Source organism: Genypterus blacodes, unplaced genomic scaffold, assembly GCF_046128005.1.
Source record: "Genypterus blacodes isolate CSIRO-AG114 ecotype Tasmania unplaced genomic scaffold, CSIRO-AGI_Gbla_v1 ptg000052l_1, whole genome shotgun sequence".
Classification (NCBI taxonomy): Eukaryota; Metazoa; Chordata; class Actinopteri; order Ophidiiformes; family Ophidiidae; genus Genypterus; species Genypterus blacodes.
Window position 1 is genome coordinate 2139818 of NW_027466864.1, and position 17079 is coordinate 2156896.

At 40.8% G+C, this 17079-nt stretch overlaps 1 protein-coding gene across 4 annotated transcripts in view; it reads right to left on the reverse strand.

Moving 5' to 3' along the window:
* The window catches only part of znf236 (zinc finger protein 236), a 38577-nt gene that overhangs the window by 3872 nt on the left and 17626 nt on the right, over positions 1-17079 (reverse strand). For 2 of the 4 annotated variants that reach the window (XM_076150346.1, XM_076150345.1), the window contains exons 16-29: positions 15986-16125; positions 14905-15008; positions 13613-13764; positions 13055-13231; positions 12480-12810; positions 11947-12050; positions 11107-11547; positions 9758-9897; positions 9259-9490; positions 8561-8752; positions 6132-6281; positions 3005-3162; positions 2724-2855; positions 2333-2527 (exon numbers count right to left, since the gene is read on the reverse strand). In XM_076150346.1, the coding sequence (XP_076006461.1) occupies positions 2333-2527; positions 2724-2855; positions 3005-3162; positions 6132-6281; positions 8561-8752; positions 9259-9490; positions 9758-9897; positions 11107-11547; positions 11947-12050; positions 12480-12810; positions 13055-13231; positions 13613-13764; positions 14905-15008; positions 15986-16125 (2648 nt within the window). Of the gene's footprint in view, positions 1-2332; positions 2528-2723; positions 2856-3004; positions 3163-6131; positions 6282-8560; positions 8753-9258; positions 9491-9757; positions 9898-11106; positions 11548-11946; positions 12051-12479; positions 12811-13054; positions 13232-13612; positions 13765-14904; positions 15009-15976; positions 16126-17079 lie in introns of all 4 variants that reach the window. The other 2 variants (XM_076150344.1, XM_076150343.1) reach the window with 1 other exon arrangement.

A 17079-nucleotide genomic window follows, 5' to 3' on the forward strand; every position in this document is an offset into this window, starting at 1 on the left:
AAGAATGTGATGAGACGAGATCAGTCAACAGTTCACATTCACTTGTAACATAGATGTGCGAGACACTCATACTCACATTTACACACCATAAACTATGGAAAAGGCTTTTGATGGTGACAAAATCCAAGCAATGCACAAAAGGTGAATTACATTTATTTAAAATTCTGCATATCTATCCATAAATGGAAAGATGATTGTGTGGTACATCTTGAGCAGACAGATAAGAGATGTGGATTACGCTGATGGTTGGAAAACCTTCATTGTTTGTTTTTGCCTTGAAAACTGCACATCTACCAATGTTCCATCTGGCACTTTTCCTACCATTAATCATTAAATATTCTTTTATTTAATATTATTTATTAAATATTTTCCTAATATAAAAACAGCCTTGAATTACATTTTGGAACTCTCATCCAGTGGCCAACAATGAGACACAGCAACACTGCCAATTTGTATTTTCTCACCACTGGGCCTTTTTAAAAATCTAAAAGCAGCGTCTGAGTTCTTACAGCCTGGAAAGGACGAGGCTTGATCACTTTTGCTAGAAATGTTTAGAGAGGCAATTACTGTTCAGCATGCGGCCGACCATTTACAATACCACAAGAAGCCTTCGGCACAATAACCCTTCCCTGGAAATATGACATGATGGGGAAAGTGGTGGTGTATTAAACCGCATATAAAGCTGTCCCTCGTCTTTCCTCTCCATATGAAAAGATGAGAAGTCTTCATGTGTTTGAGCTGCGCTACTACGCAAAGAGGACACTTACAAAGGTGAAGCACACATGTACCACACGTGTCCATTTATAATTCAGCTATTAAACAAGCTCTTGCGTTAAGCAGATTGTTTTGCTGCAGCGAGTGACAGTTTAATAGAGTCGACCTAATAAGCCCACTTGATTTCATGTTGAAAAGCTGTGTCCACATAAAATCTCTTGAATCTGTTATTTTACAGCCTGAGGTTGATGCATTTTAAACGCATTACTTTATGGCATCAACAACGTCTCATACAGTGCCAGTTTGTAGTGTTAAGCCATCTGGTCAACAATAATCCTAGATCAAGACCAAGACCTACAAACTAGAGTATTAACACCACGACCGGAGTAATCTGCAAATTCTAAAATAACGATTCCTTTAACCATGTCAAGAGCAGATCCAATCAATTGTGTCTGTACTCCTACACCAGACATTACTCATATACAAACAAAGACTACCATCCTCTTACAGAAGTCAGAAGTCAAGAGCAGTTTCGTACTTACTTCTCCATAAAAAGTCATAAAGCAGCAGCTTGTAGACGGTCTTCCTGAGGCTTTCCATTTACGGTAATTGCAAAAGATCTTGTATTTGCAAGGAAGACGCATGGGAGAATGGGTTTTTGTGGCTTGGTATTTAGCCTGGCCTGGAGCCTGGGGTGCTTAACTCACTTCTGCTTCCTTTCCTTACGCCATCTGCATTGGCTTCTCTCATGCTAGTCTCTGTATAAAAAAACGCTCATGGCCCAACGACGGAATCCAAGAGCACAGCTGAAGGCTTATACCGCGTAATGACTTCGTGCAAAGGATTTCAATATGTAAATCTGACTATAGATTCAGGAGGTTAAACGGGGATCATTTCATTTCAATTGTCTGACCCTTTGGAAAGGAGACATTACTTACTATTAATTTGTCATCGTAGAAACACTCTTGCTTTGACTGAGGCTAAATTACACGTGCCACAGGGTTTACATAAATGTGAGCAAAACTTGTTGCAGTTTGAGCTACGTTCAAGGATTGAGTGGCAAACATGTCCAGTCAGCTCAGACGCAGAAACACTCCGTTATGTTGAGCAACCTTCCCCAATGGCTGCCCCGCTCCGTGTAACTATCCCAGTGATTGGCCTCAACGCAGATCAGTAATTGTCATGGATTTGGCTCCGTACAACTCAATCTGGTAAGAACTAATCCCTTCCAGTGACTTTGGAATTGGTTAGGAAACCCATGTGATCAGCCCCAAAAGTAGAACTGAACTGCTACACACCACACTGAGACCATTCAAAAGAAACAACACATGCTCATCTGATCAGGAACTCCCGTGTCTTCAATCACCTCTTACGCATAAAACACAGAACAAACCATAAGAAAGAAGTACAATACACTATTTCCATTTTATCCAGTCTCTGTGTGTGAGATCTCAACAAGTTCATGGCAGCAGTAGCATATGTACACCTGTCCTTTACCAACTAATAGCAAACAATGTCAGGCGGTGGAAGAAGCAGGAAAAAGAGACTTAAACCTCGGATGAGAAGAGAAAAAGAAAGGAAAGAAATGTTTTATTCCGTCACATTTCTTGTGACTTACCTTCAGGTGTGTGGCTCTCTTAAAGGCCTTGTTGCAAACACTGCAGACATGGCAGCGGTCCTTGCCATGGGCTTGTCTAAAGTGCCGTCGCAGTGAGTTGGCGTTCGGGCACACTTCATTACAGTAGTAACACTGATTTCGGTTATCAGCCTCCATCTGGTCGTCCTTACCGCACTTATGGCCATCGTCAGTAATCTGCCCGCACACACAGATAGGAGAATATTACATTTAAGCCTTACACTTCCCTTTACCCCTGCATCACTATTCACAGAAAAGTGCACAACAAAGGCAGAAAACACAAGAAGAGCAGTAAACACTAAGATGCTGAAACATGTTAACTGAGTCTAATTTTTTTAAGAAAATCGACATATTGTCAAAAAACAACACTAACAGTATATCCATTGTCGACTGTTCCATTTGTGCCTTGAGAATGATGGCTGACCAGTACAACCGGTTGCCCTGAACCGGCTTGTTGTCCTGTTGGGAGACCTGGGTCATTCAACACTGCAGGATACGAGTGACCCTAAAAATAACATGACATGGTGAGGTCGGCGACAAACTATCAAGAAGGAAAGTTTTGAAATGAACACACATTTTAAGTCGAGCTGGAATTGGGAAGCACATGCTTAATGATCAGCTGGATTTAGGGCATCTTTGGCGTGTGCTCTTCACCTGTGTATTGAGATTGAGAGTGACGCCATCCAGCATGCCTTCAGCGTCAGCGAGAGTCAGGGTAACGCTGCCGTCAGTGGCCACGCCTCCTTGTGACATCACTAAACTCTGCGACGCAGCGGTATGTGATAAGGTAGTGCTGGGTGGCAGGCTGGTGACTGGTGGTGAAAAGAGAAAGCAGGGTTAGACTGGTATGGATGTTTAATGTTCTTATCTGCAGTCGGTATACAACACGGTTCCTGGCAATATGCAAGAATCCCCATGATGGAGAGGGGGAGGGAGGGAGGAAGAGAGAGAGATAGAGAGAGCTAAATTACTTCGGGTCCCCTGACAAACAACAATAAAAACTTATTAACTTTGGTCATAGAGGAATGTCTGGTGGCTTAAAAACAGTTTGGTCAACATCTGATTTGAGATGCCAATATAGGCCCATGGATCTGTGAAAGCGTAGTTTGAACCGTATTTGCATATAGAGTGATAAGAGTGAAACCTTCAGTCTAATCAAACAAAAGTAGAGATACTCTGTGTGTCACTGTTACATCACGGGAACGTTTCCTCTGGGGTTGAGAGAGAGGGCGTAATGAAGGGAGACGAGATGAGATTAGAAATTTGATGAAGCTTCCAGGTGACAAGCAAGTCAATAAAATGTTACAAAACAAATATGAGTTGCCGATTTTTCCAGACAGAAGCCCTTTACTCTCTTATCACCGACTGGACAGCTTAATGGGAACGTGTCAATAACGTACACAGAAGGAACACTGGATGTCTATCAACCATCCAATTCAAACCAAAGAGTCGTGGTCACAGCATTGTAGCAAGTGGTATGACCTTGTACAAAAAAAAGAAAATTGTGTATTGCAGTGGTCTGTCTAGGCAAAATGCTTCAAAACGACTTTAAAAAATCCATTCCCAGTCCGTAAGTGGTAAATGGATAGTACTTACAGTGGGCCTTAAATTGAAAATGTTAGAGTCAGCATCAAGTTGAAGTTGCGTAACAAAGAGCGCGCGCGAGAGAGAGAGAGAGAGAGAGAGAGAGAGAGAGAGAGAGAGAGAGAGAGAGAGAGAGAGAGAACATTTTTATGATACAAAATGCTATTTTTGTAATGCAGAGACTCGGCATGAAATTGAGAAATAAATCTGCAGGTGTCAGGATACTTTCCGCTTCTTTCAGACGAATAAAATAAACCATCGCTCCCGGCTCGGACGCTGTGAACAATAAACATTCATTTTTAACCTAGGATGTTGCAGTTGATGACGTGATGATACGTTAGCCAGAAAGGAAAATACATGTGTGTTTGTGCTTAGTGTTAGTCAGCAAACTGTGAAACCTGAATATTGCTCTTCTTCTAATATGACAACTGTATGTGTAAAACACGCAATGTTGACGCCAACATCACACATCGTGCAGGCTAATTTCATATACAACACACACAGCATATCCTGTGAAGGGCTCGGGAGCTGGAGTCGAGCGTTTATTTGCCTGGATAATACTCATTATCCAGTCAATTTGGAGTTTTAACCTGCATGGGTTTGGACTGTGGGAGGAAAACAGGAGGACCAGGAGGAACAATCACAAGTCCATGTGTTAAATGATGACAGACAGAGAGTCGCTGAGAGTGGGAATCAAACCACAGCACCACTTTTTTCCCTTCATCACCCCCGGCCCTCTGTCTTTCAGCCCCTTATTTCTCTGTCAACTCTATGAAAACTCCTGTGATAGGATTCTAATTCAATTAATTGATGCAAAATTTCAAAAGGCACCAAGCCCATTCACCCATTCAGTGCTGATTAACCAAAAGGAAGAGACGCAACCATGTCTCCATTCTACCTGAAGCACGACCTTTTTAATTTAGCTTAGTGTGTTTCTAAGAATCACAATTGTATTGAACTTAAGGTGCCGTACGAGTTTTGAAGCACACATTTGTATATATATAATCCATGACATATACATATAAAACTGTGAGTTGTAAAGAAACTAAATTTCAACCACACAGATCTTTCAAACTTAAGAAAAAGATTTGAGAGTAGGCATCAGAGGCTCAACCTGTCAGGTCAGTTCCTGTGTGAGTAAGAAGTTTAGAGGGGAAGGGATTTAGATTCTCAAGTCTTGTAATTTGAACAGCAAGTGACAATTCTCTATACAATTATTAGAGACAAGAGAAAGGAGCTTTCACTGCTGTCTCCTTAAGTCTGGCCATCTCCCTTCAACAGGAAATACATAAGGTGGCTGCACCTTGTAATTGGACCTCCAGACAGCAATGTGAATGAGTCATAGCAATCTTGTCCACAACAGTCTAACCACTGAAGGTACATTGTAGGTTCAATTCCAGAGAAAAGAGAAAGGCCATACTTTTAAACCTTGGCCCAGAGACATATGCATTTGAAAGCAAAGGCTATGAGTGTCAACTGCTGGCATTCAGTTTGAGCCTGGCACCTCGGACACATTGTGTGCCAAGCGTGCCCAACTGCCAAGAGGCGGGGACAACAGTAATTGCTTGTTTTTTGCCAGATTACTGACTACTCGTTTTCAGGACCTGCATTTCACAACAAAAGCTAAGAGGTCAATATTGTCACAGGCTCGTTTTTCTGTGGTGAACTTTTTCAGTTTAAAGTGATCACCAACTTCTGGAACTGATGGCAACAACAGCAACAATGGACCGGTCTGCTGGGATTGCTAAAACGTCTCTAATCGCGTGAAAATCGTTATACATTACAAAGGTCCTGTCGTTACTTAACAGACACGTTTCCTGAAAACTGAATGGGATTGTATAAAACCAAATGCAGCATAATCTGTACCCACATGTGAACATGCACACCGTTAACATTTACCTAACTTCAGCTAATTTGTAATTATTACATTACCCTTCTCCTACTGTAGAACTAGTCCCGTCCGAATAAGGCTCCACTCTCCTGTTGTCAGTGCTGTACAAAGGGGTTAATCCAGATAATATCTACGGCTTTGTTTTTTGTGCCTTACTGGGGAAACCTTAAATTGCCTTCAGAAAAAAACATTTTACAAATTAACCGACTGTTGTCATAGCAGCAGATCCAGGGATTGGCCTTTCATTAGGATAATGTTTACACTCACCTATATAAATACATAGATGTATAGTATGCTGTTCCTAACCTGTGTTGGTGGGGCTCTGAGGTAGGAGGTGGTCACTGGTGATAGTCAAGGTAGCATTGGTGGGCTGGCTGTTGAGTGGTGACGTCAGCCTCATGCTGCCATTTAATTCCACACCATTGGGAGCGCTGTGCTGAGGGAGCAGATCCTGACCTGTGGAGTGAAGGAGAAAATGAAGTCAGAGTCCATAAATCCCCTTCTAGCATGAACAGTTTTCCTACTTGAGGAGGATTTATTTCATGTTTTAGCTTCTTGGCAATTATAGGATATATATCTGGTGCACACAAATCACACAAGATATTTCCCTTGCTATCTTCCTGTGTAACTTTTTGGAACTATTTTTAAATATAAAAGACACAAGATAAATTCACGTTGTATTTTGGCTCCATACAGTGTAAATTAAACACTGGCCAGACTCATGGAAGACCTCATGGACTCATGGAAGAGAAGGTTTAATCCTCCAGTTCACTGGTGTACTTGAACATATGGGCTTGATTCAGAGTTGGTGACATAATTGGTGTGCTTCAGTAACACCTGTAGTCAAAAGATCAGTGGGAAAGTTACACGCAATCAGAGTTGAGATGTGCAGGTGCTTAACTCCATTTCTGGGCAGCACATTCAGATTATTAAAAATTCTGCGTCTGCTGATGGTCTTGTGTGTGCAGTCAGTCACATTTGGGAACCCAGCAACAGTGGGGAAGAAACCCCAATGCTTTCACACACCGTTTCACCTCCGTCCTTCTACATTGCCCTTATAAAAATACTGACGGATTGAGGACATTGATGCGTGACGACAGCGTCCTGGTGCGGCGAAAAGAGGGAAAAGGAACGTAAGAGATAATAAAAATTTGGATTGCTTCACCAAATTAAATCTCTGAACCATTGATCCAAAATATTGTATATATTACTTATATTACTATAATTAGAGACTGCATGTGTCTATGCATGTCAATACAGCGAGCACTATTCCTCAAATCGCCTCCAAAATTACCAGAAACTTTGTTCAGGGGTCCAGCATTTTGATTTGAATTTCATGCACTGCCAAAAGGGAGGAAATCTGTGTGCCCACACACAAACAAACCATGATAACCTAGAGTGATGTGCAATCTTTTCTGATTATAATAATTGTCAGCTTGGGCCCTGTATTGACATGGGCTTATTTGTGTGCGTCTGAAGACGATTTCACACACCTCCTAATAGAGAACAATGGAAGTGAAGCACTACAGTGTCACTTCAGCAGACACCATTTGAAAGAACACTCAAAAATAAAACAATGCAGAACAAACCAGCTTGATCTTGACAACAATAGTAGAAGAGAAGAGGTTGGCCTCTTGGCTCCTGCCTCCTGTTTCACAGAACTTGAATAGATAATGGATGGACTAATAAAAGTCCATCCCCAAGTCAGACTGAAGGCCATCTCTGGTTAGTAAAGCATGGATTGTGGACTTGCTGTGTGTTTTACTGTGTTACCTCCGCAGAAATACTTCCACTTTTTGTTAGTTGAAAAGTAGAGGGAGATGTGGCGCTCAGATCAGTACATAAATAAACCTTCACGCTAAAGGGGAGCTTTATGTCATGACAAAACTAAAATAAGATGGAACATAGAGTTTAGGGTGTCAAAATGTGAGACAAGCTTTGTGGCCTGCGGGCTTTCAGTCAAAGTGCGATAATTTGTGCTTGGGTTATTGTTTATCGAGTCAGATTTGATTGCAGGGGTTATGGTTCTGAAACAGTTATCAAGAAGGGCGCTGTGTGTGTGTGTGTGTGTGTGTGTGTGTGTGTGTGTGTGTGTGTGTCTTACTTACTCTACAAATTCAACCTGTGGATTACTGAGCACACTGTACCACTATGTAGAGGCATGTCACAGTAAGATGTGCCCATACAAATATGATGGCATGGGCCGGCCACTTATGCATTATATAACTGAAAGAATGTGTGCCAAAAATGACAACAGAACCTCGGTATGAAGCATTAAACACCATCATACCATCTGATTGCATTTCTTTTCATTGTTTGGAATTTTGGGGGTGGCAAACATACTGGGGTTGCTCCAGCTTCTCTGCACCTACAGACTTGGCCCTCATAGCTGGTGCATGCTCATTTCAATAATAAACCATTGTATTACAGCAACAAGGGTGGCATTGTTTGCTTGATGTCATTTAGCAATATTGTTTAACTAAGAAACACAATATCTAATGAGGTGGCATTTAATTTAGATTGGTGAAAACAAGTTGCATCAAAATAATAAGACAGGAGTTATCGCTGGATAACATGTATTTTTGTTGCAAAAATATGTTGGGACTCCTTGAAAGTCTTTTTATTTGATCACTGTGTGTAATTATGTCAGTTTCTTTAAATGGGGAAGACATGGTTAGCAATTACATATCTGTACATTTTCTCAACAGACACGTGTGGTATCTAGGAGATTGTACCTGATATAGTGAGGGTGATCTCCTGGTGGTTTCCTGCCACAGATCCAGAACCAGAAGCTGAAGCTTGGGCCTGAACCTGGGCCAGAGCTTGTGTCAGACTGGAGTTGTTGATAGTCAGGGTTATTTCCTGACCACTGGAGCCTGCAGCCACCAGCCCAGATGCACCAATGACATTACTTAGGTCCTGAGAACCTGTGGAAGATGAAAGAAAGTGTACATCAATTAGTTTGCAGAGACATTTCTCTACTTGGCCACGTCTCTTGAAATAAGCTCCGAATGCTCACACATGAGCAGTCATACAATTGTCCAACCTTTCAAACATGCAACCAAGGACTAAGAAGCAACTCATAAGCAATGTATGTGTATGTCCTTGAATAATAGTAAATTGTACTAACTGTGCCATGATCTGGGCCAAAAGTCAACAGCATAATGAAATATCAGGTACTGTAACCTGGCATGTAGTTTATGCCTGTGCTTAAAACGTGTTGTCAAATCCCAGGGACATTGTTGATGATGTGGCTTGCCTTGCTCAGCCATCTCAGGGATGTGCATTAGCTGTAGACTGCATACTGTATTTTCATCTAATAATGTTGTTTTTTCCCCATCATACATAATCAAACGTGGCAACTTGAATGGAAACCCATCTTACAACAATGTGCTTCTAGTTAGAAATGGACTCAATAAAGGCCACCACATGCCTGCAGCATCCTGATCGGTGAGGCCGGCCATGGTGCCCTGAGCAGGGTTAATGCTGGAGGGGTGTAGGGCCAGGCTCGTCAGGGGGTGGATGACCACATTAGTGGACCCTGAGGGGTCAGTGGTGGACATGAGCTGGTTCCCGGAGGTGGAGATGAGACCAGTGTCAACATTCAGGGATTGTGAGAGGAGACCCCCTTGCTGTAAGGTTTGTTGGAGGACAGCAGGATCGATCTGGAAGAGAAAGTATAACTTCAACAAATGTTTCTCATTTCACAGGAAAAGTACTTAACATATCAATGAATCATATCATATCTAAATTGTACAGTAGTTACTGTTGTAAGCTACCCACATGTTTTGGGCAATTTTGACATTTTCCATAGATAAATTCACATTATGAAACCCCTAAAAATGAGTTTAAAAACCCCTCTGTTCAAAGTGACTGCAATATATTTAGCGAGGTCAGACACAAGCACAAGCTGAGAAGCAGGTGTGTATCACCTGTAATGTGATGTTGTTGATGTTGCTGGGATCGATGCCAGAGATCTGAACGTTGGGACACACCAGGTTGGCAGGGGTCAACTGGAAATGGATTCCTTCCAGCGTGGTCAGACCATCTGACAGAGAGACAGTCAGGTCCCCTGTAAGAAGCGGCAGAACAAATAGTTCACATTTTGACATTCATATGAACCATGTCATGCGGCTCTGTGCGAAGTAGTCCCTTCCGGCCTTTGTCCCTGTGATGTCTGGATGGGACTGTTTTGCACAGAGCAGAATGATGGATGGCTAATTAGAGTCCACAAAACATATCTTGGCGTCTTGACTGACCAGTCTGTAGAGTTAGACTATGACATTTAAATATTATTGTTTCATAAACTTTTAAAGAGAAATGTGATTCTTTTTTATTTTACACTAAGCAATTTTGGAACCTCGTCATAGTCAGCATTACCCAAATTGATCCTTTGTGTTTTTAAGCTATTTCCATGCCATTACCGTTAAGCTGGATAGGCTCCAATGGGCAGTACAAGGGCCGAAAGAGTGAAGTGATTTGAAAGCGCTTATAATGCCCGTGAGTTAGAATCAGCAAAAGATAGAGGGACACCAGAGAAATCCTGGCGTTTGCAGGTAATGCATTCAGTGTATCCCCCAATGTTGAAAGCAAAATAATGAGTGTTAACACTGGCAGAGGCACGTATTGTGAGCTGTGAGACAGAAAAAAGCAATGACTGAAAACCTTTTTTGGCCTCCTCCGACATGCTCTCATACTCCATGAGCTGGGGGTAAAATTAATTTCACGGCTGCTGTTTTGGACAGTCGTCCTAACATATCAAGGATAAGGGCTCGCTGGAACTCAGTCATTGTATGATTGAAGTTTTAATGGATATGAGGATGTCTGGGGGATAAAATGCATTCTGATTTCTTTCCAATTGGGAATCAGAGCTGGTAATAATAATGCTGTTCGAGACTCAAAACCACTTGCATTATAACAACTGCATTAAAAATCGTAATATATACGTTTCAAAAATAGAAACCTTTCCTTTAAATTTTTCACCTAATTCAGAAAGTGAAGTGTGTATTAGTCATAGTCTAAACCTCTACCTTTGTAAGAACTGTTGTAGTTACATTCATAACATGACAAATTACTTACTTACTCTGTATTTAAAACAAGGTCTACATGAGGCTGCTTGTAATAAAGTGATAAAGCCCCTTACTCAACCCATTTATATCACCAAAAAACAATAAGACCCAAACAACTGCTCAGTCTCCCCGATTGTTATGATCCTGTACATAAACCACAGCATCTAAATAAATAAAATGTGCGGCTGTGTTGGATGATCCAGGTTCCTTACCTGACATAGAAGCAGGTAATATGGCCTGGCCCACGAGTCCTTGCTGCAGAAGATTTTGATCGAACTGCCCGGTCAAGACTTGGTTGGCTGGGAGGTAAATGTTGGGGTCAGAGTTTGAAGATTGCAGAAGACCTACTGGTTGCAGGGCCTCTTGAGTTGTTTGCTGTTGACCTTGGCTTGTGGCCACAGCATGGTCAGTTCCTGGGTCATGATTCTGACTGGCATGTCCTGATGTGGCAGACCTCTTGAACCTCCGACCGTCAATTATAGGTCGGTAGTGGCACTGAATGTGAGTTTTGCGGTGCCCTGACGTGCGGAAGCGCAGTTCACAGAAGGGACATTTGAAGGGCTTGGAGCCTGTGTGGAGACGCATGTGCACCTTTAAGCTGCCTTTTGTAGAGAAGGAGGTATTGCACATGTGACAGCTGAACAGTTTCTGACCTGAAAAGACAAAAGTGTCGTGGAAAAAGATTTTTTAATGTTAATAATGCTTCAATCTGGGCTGCTCGTTAGTCAATTTGTAATCTTGCAAACTGCAACTTTCTCGTGATGAGACATAGTATGTGTGGTCGACTACATACTGTGCTAGATTAACTGTACTGCTCTGTAATAATGAAACACAATGTGTGGCTATACTCTTACACCAAAGAAGAGTGCAATACTTTGATTGAAAATTTGACACATATACTTCATGTTGAATAAGCTACTGGGGAACTACGGTCACTGGATTCTCCAGGGATTCTCCACATGATCTACAATGAAATACATCTCTCAAAAATGTTACACTCTTTTAAAATTTGGGTCTGAGTAAATACGGTGGAACAACAATAAAGCGCTGACCTGTATGCGTCTTAACGTGGCAGTCCAGGGTGGATTTCACTGTAAAGGTCTTTCCACATTCATCACACTTGTAAGGTCTTTCTCCAGTGTGTATTCGAATGTGTCTAGACATTAAGGAACACAAAATATTAATGAGCATAGTGACCGATGGGAGATATGAATAGGGGACAGGAGAGCAAACTATTGCAACTTTTCACTGTTGCATGGAGTAATGGGAAAACACAGAATATGACTCTCATCCAAGCCAGTGTGCCACCTGTCTTATGTTCATGAGCTGCCAAGAAAATGCAATTGCAATTCGGAAGATTGAAACAAAAAAAAAACACAGCATATTGGTAAGCATTGGGGCGCTTTGAAATTTGCGCTCGCGGTCTGTCGGTCGGATTGTAATCACAGTATAATTATTTATATGACATCATCGAAAGAGTGTTTCATGGGCCGGATCAAAAACGGGCCGGAGGTTCTCCACCCCGATTAAGACTATGGCAGGCTGACCTCGTGTCTCTCGAGGCGTAAAACATGTTAGTATTTACCTGACAAGGTCACTGGGTTTTTTGAAGCTCTTGGGGCAAAAGTTGCAGCAGTTAGCAAACTTGGGCTCCGTCTCCAGTTCTACTGCTTTGTCTTTGATCTCACTGATCCGATCCCTCTCAGCTGCTGACTGGGCGAGGATCCGCTCCGACACAGAGGCCTCTTCACCTGGATCCTTGGCCAGCTCTGCTGCCTGCTCCTCAGTAAAAGTGATGATTTCCATGCCTCTCCTCTTTGAGCTCTTGAGTTCTCCATCTCCATCTCCATCTCCATCTTCCTCCACTTCCTCTTCCTCTTCCTCTTCCTCAACATCTTGACTATCCAGACCTATAACTATAAGAATTGGGGTCAAATTTTGTGAAACATGACAGGATTAAGTGTTAAACATTTGCTGATATTGTTACACGATGTGCTATCTATCAAGATTTTTTAAAATTTGGTTTTGTCTGCCATAGCATCTATAGTACTCCTTCTAGAACAAAACTTTTGAAAATGTAGTCAATCATTATGACCATGTCTATAAGGAACTCGGATGATGTGATAGATGGGTGTTTTTCATGTGTCTGGGTGTCCTTACTCCGGCTGTCCACAGAGTGCTCCTTCTTCATATGTTTTTTACACAGCAGATTGGTCCTGAAGCTCTCATCACAGATAGAGCATTTGACAGACTTGTAGTGGATGATCATGTGACGGTTCAAGCTGCCATTAGTGGTAAATGAGGCATCGCAAACTTTACACTTAAAAGGTTTTACACCTGTCAGTGAAAGAGGAGAAGACAACAGGGTTAAATTAGATATCTGCATGGTTAAAAGGTTATAAGCTGTTTTTAATACTAATCAGAACTAATCAGAGCCAAAACTAGCATAGAGTCAATCGCAATGATTCAAGGTTAAAGCGTTGAGTCTACACAATTGGCTTTTAGTTCATGGTTTGAGCCACAGAGGCTCTGAGTACATAAGACCAAATACCCGAGAATACCTTCTGCACACCGTGTCTTTACTACTCAAGGTATAATCGATTTCTAGACCTGATATATGTCTAATAGTGGTCACACACCAGCTTTTGTGCATTTAATTCTAAATGAATGAAATGTAGCAATCTTTCAGGACCTGTAGACAGAACAGGGTAAGCTTACCGGTATGTGTATTGAGATGGGACTTAAGCACTCCAGCTGACACAAAAGCGCGTCCACAAAGATGACATCTGTATGGTTTCTCCCCAGTGTGAGAACGGACATGCTGCTTCAGATGGCTCAACTTTTTAAAGCCCTTATTACACCAATTGCACCTGGAAAGGAAAATAAGATTTCAGAATTGCTGTGGGGTTTTTTTTTTAAACACAGAGGATGAGGACGGTGACTGAACACATTATAGTGATCCTGATTCAACTCTTTGAGATCTCACTGCAGCAGATGGCAACCTTTCGGCTTAACTGTGTCACTAAATAAAATCTACTCGTCTATTGTTACTAAACTATATTTTTTTATTGTGTCTGCCAAAAAATTCTAGAGTGCATTGTTTTTATGTTTTTCCTGAACATAGGCATATAATGTATATGTACAGGGTACCCTGAGCATCATTTTTTTTTAAGGACCTTTGAGATGAAATTCATCCAGCTCTAGCACAATCAAGCAACAATGGGTGTTGGTCAGAAGAATGGCGAAAAACCTAATTTTCACTAGATAGAACTTTCAAGCTCCAGCTCAGAGAATGGAGAAGCTGCCAAATGGAAAATCATCTCTGTAGCACCAAGGCCAATCAGACCTAAGTGCCGCAGAGCAATCAGACCTTAAGCCTTAAGGGTAGAATAAGTAGACTGAAACTACTCCTGTGCAACCTGAAGTTTACCAAATTGCAGTATAAAATATTTTAGCATTTAGAAAAAATATATATCTCTGTTTGACAAGACATAAGGAGAACTCTTTAGATTGAATTGGTTGAAATTGATTGAAATTGAAATTGATTTGGCCATTCTGAGATAAATACCAAGTGGTTTGTCTCGTGAAGTGAAAACCTGGTGGCTAACATTGAAAAAATGAACTTTGAGGTCAAATAAAACAAGCTAAAATAATTGTAATGTAAATATTTAGAATGTTAATCAAATTTTAACAAGATAATTGCATTTTTATGTGTACATGATTATTGCATAATGAGAAACTAAATTGAACAAACTTTAGCAAACTAGCCCTCAGACTGTGTTGAAGTTTCAACTTCCAACCGACAACTTGTATCATATATCCACAATAGTCACCGAAAGCCCAAAATGCTACCAGAAAGAGCTAAAGATCACAGTCGATGATATGTGTTCCACTAATAGTACAGAATATAGTTACAGTATATGTTGTACTATAGGATTGCGAAGAAAACAAAAAATGTGCCTTTGCTGTACATTTTCTCAAAGAAATAGCTCAATAATAAAGAGGTTAACCTGTGAACTCTCTTGATGTTGTCCTCACTGTCATCCTGGTAGTCCTGTGTCTCAACAGTCAGCTGAAGCTCTCCCTGATTGCTCTGCTGAAGAAGTCCATTTGTCTATTAACAAAGACAAAACCACAAAATAATATAGTCTTAATATAGACAAAAGCATTCACAAGGATGATGAGGTTAAAGGGAACATATTTGAAAAAAACTAAAACAAGAGCTGCTAGAGCTCCCTACTGCCCCATCATAATGCCAAATCAGTATAATTCGGGAAAATCTGTTGTTTCTTTAATAAGCAAATTCATGCAGCAAGTTGCTCCATAATCTAATACAATCATCAACTCTATGAAGGGAACATGTGGTGCAAATACACAGTTGTGTGAATATGTTACATAGACAGAAAGACAGTTGCACAAACAGATGCTACCAACATGACATTATGTCCCAATTATGGTGTGATATGAGATAAATTTCCCATAACAACCAAAAATAACTTACCAAAGTGTTTCTTCCCTGCATAAATGTGATTTGAAAAGTCATTTAATGGAACACCGCTGCTCTGGATGGCCTAAATGCTTCTGCCTTTTAAAGCTTATGAGCTCTGACAGTAAAGGTTATCTGTTTTTCCCAGCCAAGTTCTAGGAATAGCCAGTAGGGCTAAGACCACGGGGGTTCTGAGCGGATCATTAAAAACAGAGTGCTGAATAATATAACAAAAAGGACTGTCTTGAGTGTGCTTAATGGTTCTCTAATCATGGACCTATAATAATTTGGCAAATGTCATTTTAGGACCTAATATAGAAAGAGTTTTTTTCGAATATTCATATCACATGTTTAATTGGAAGTGGGTGAATTGTGTCAATTTTCAACTGGTTATCCCAAATTCTGCACTCTTGTCAAGCACACCTGCTAAAACTAACGTTGATATAGTCAGAAAATCTAACATCATAGTATTACCTTTACAGTTGGGCTTAGTTTATGGCTAGCAAAGTCACAATATCTATCTTTTTCTTAGCGTCAACATTAAACTACATGTATTATATGAATGAACCTGAACCTCATGGCAAACCAGTACATGCATTACTCACCACCTCAGCACTGGGAACGTGGAGCAGATTCTGGGGGTGATAGCTGGAAGACAGGGCCTGAGACTCCAAAGTGCTAGAATCCTGCAGCTGCTGGACGGTGGAGAACTGGGGCTGAGAGTAGCCTTCATTAAGGGTGAAGCCTGAAAAGAGAAAATAAGGAGTCACATATTGACCACATTTTTTAGTTTTTGTTGAATATTTAAGAATAGATTATGTTGATTACTGGCAATACTGGCTTTACAAATAATCAATAAAAGGAAAATAAACTTCAAATTCAATGTGGCATGTTTAAAGCAAGCTTAATTCGTATTGCTGTTTTGCAGTCAGATTCTATTTCAGATTTTCTTTCAAATTCTTTGTCTCAATACATTTTAAACTCATTTCAAAATTAATATGTTCAAAATTTCAATCAATTTCAAGATCAATTCTCATGAGTATGTAGTAGTAGACAGGAAGAAAAGAAAATCGGTCGTCAGATTTTCATATTACTGTTGCTATTCAGAAAAGTGCCATAAGCTGACTTTGTGAAATTGAATTTAGGGGCAATATAAATATATGAAAGATGATGAAGCTGTTCTCTTCTCGCTATAACAACATATTACAGTGCCTCTTAAGAACACAGCGATGTTAAATGTCCCATTTTGCTAACCAGCCAGCAAGAGCAGTCCAATGCCCATTAAAATCTTGGCCAGCCCACATTCTGCCTAATGTTGGTCACACTCAGCTAGCATGATGGGAAACCATCATTATATGCGGTGGAGATCCAAGAGCAGTCATATGTTTGTCCAGACTACACTGAGAGTCATACAACAGACAGAGTGGAAGAATGGAGAGAAACAGATACCAAATGTGTTCACAGATGGCCGACTTTATATTGACAAATTAACTGTTTTGGGGTTTATGCAATATGAGAAATAATTGTGTGTATGCTTATTCAATTATCAAGTTCTTGAAACTGTTTATCCCAGCGGTTGATAAACTTGAACAACTCAAACTGTATATTTTAAAGCACCTTTGTTTTCAGGATACTGACTTATGTGCTTTCAGTCCAATGGGACACTTTTCAAATCATTGGTGTTTCAGAATAATGGGCT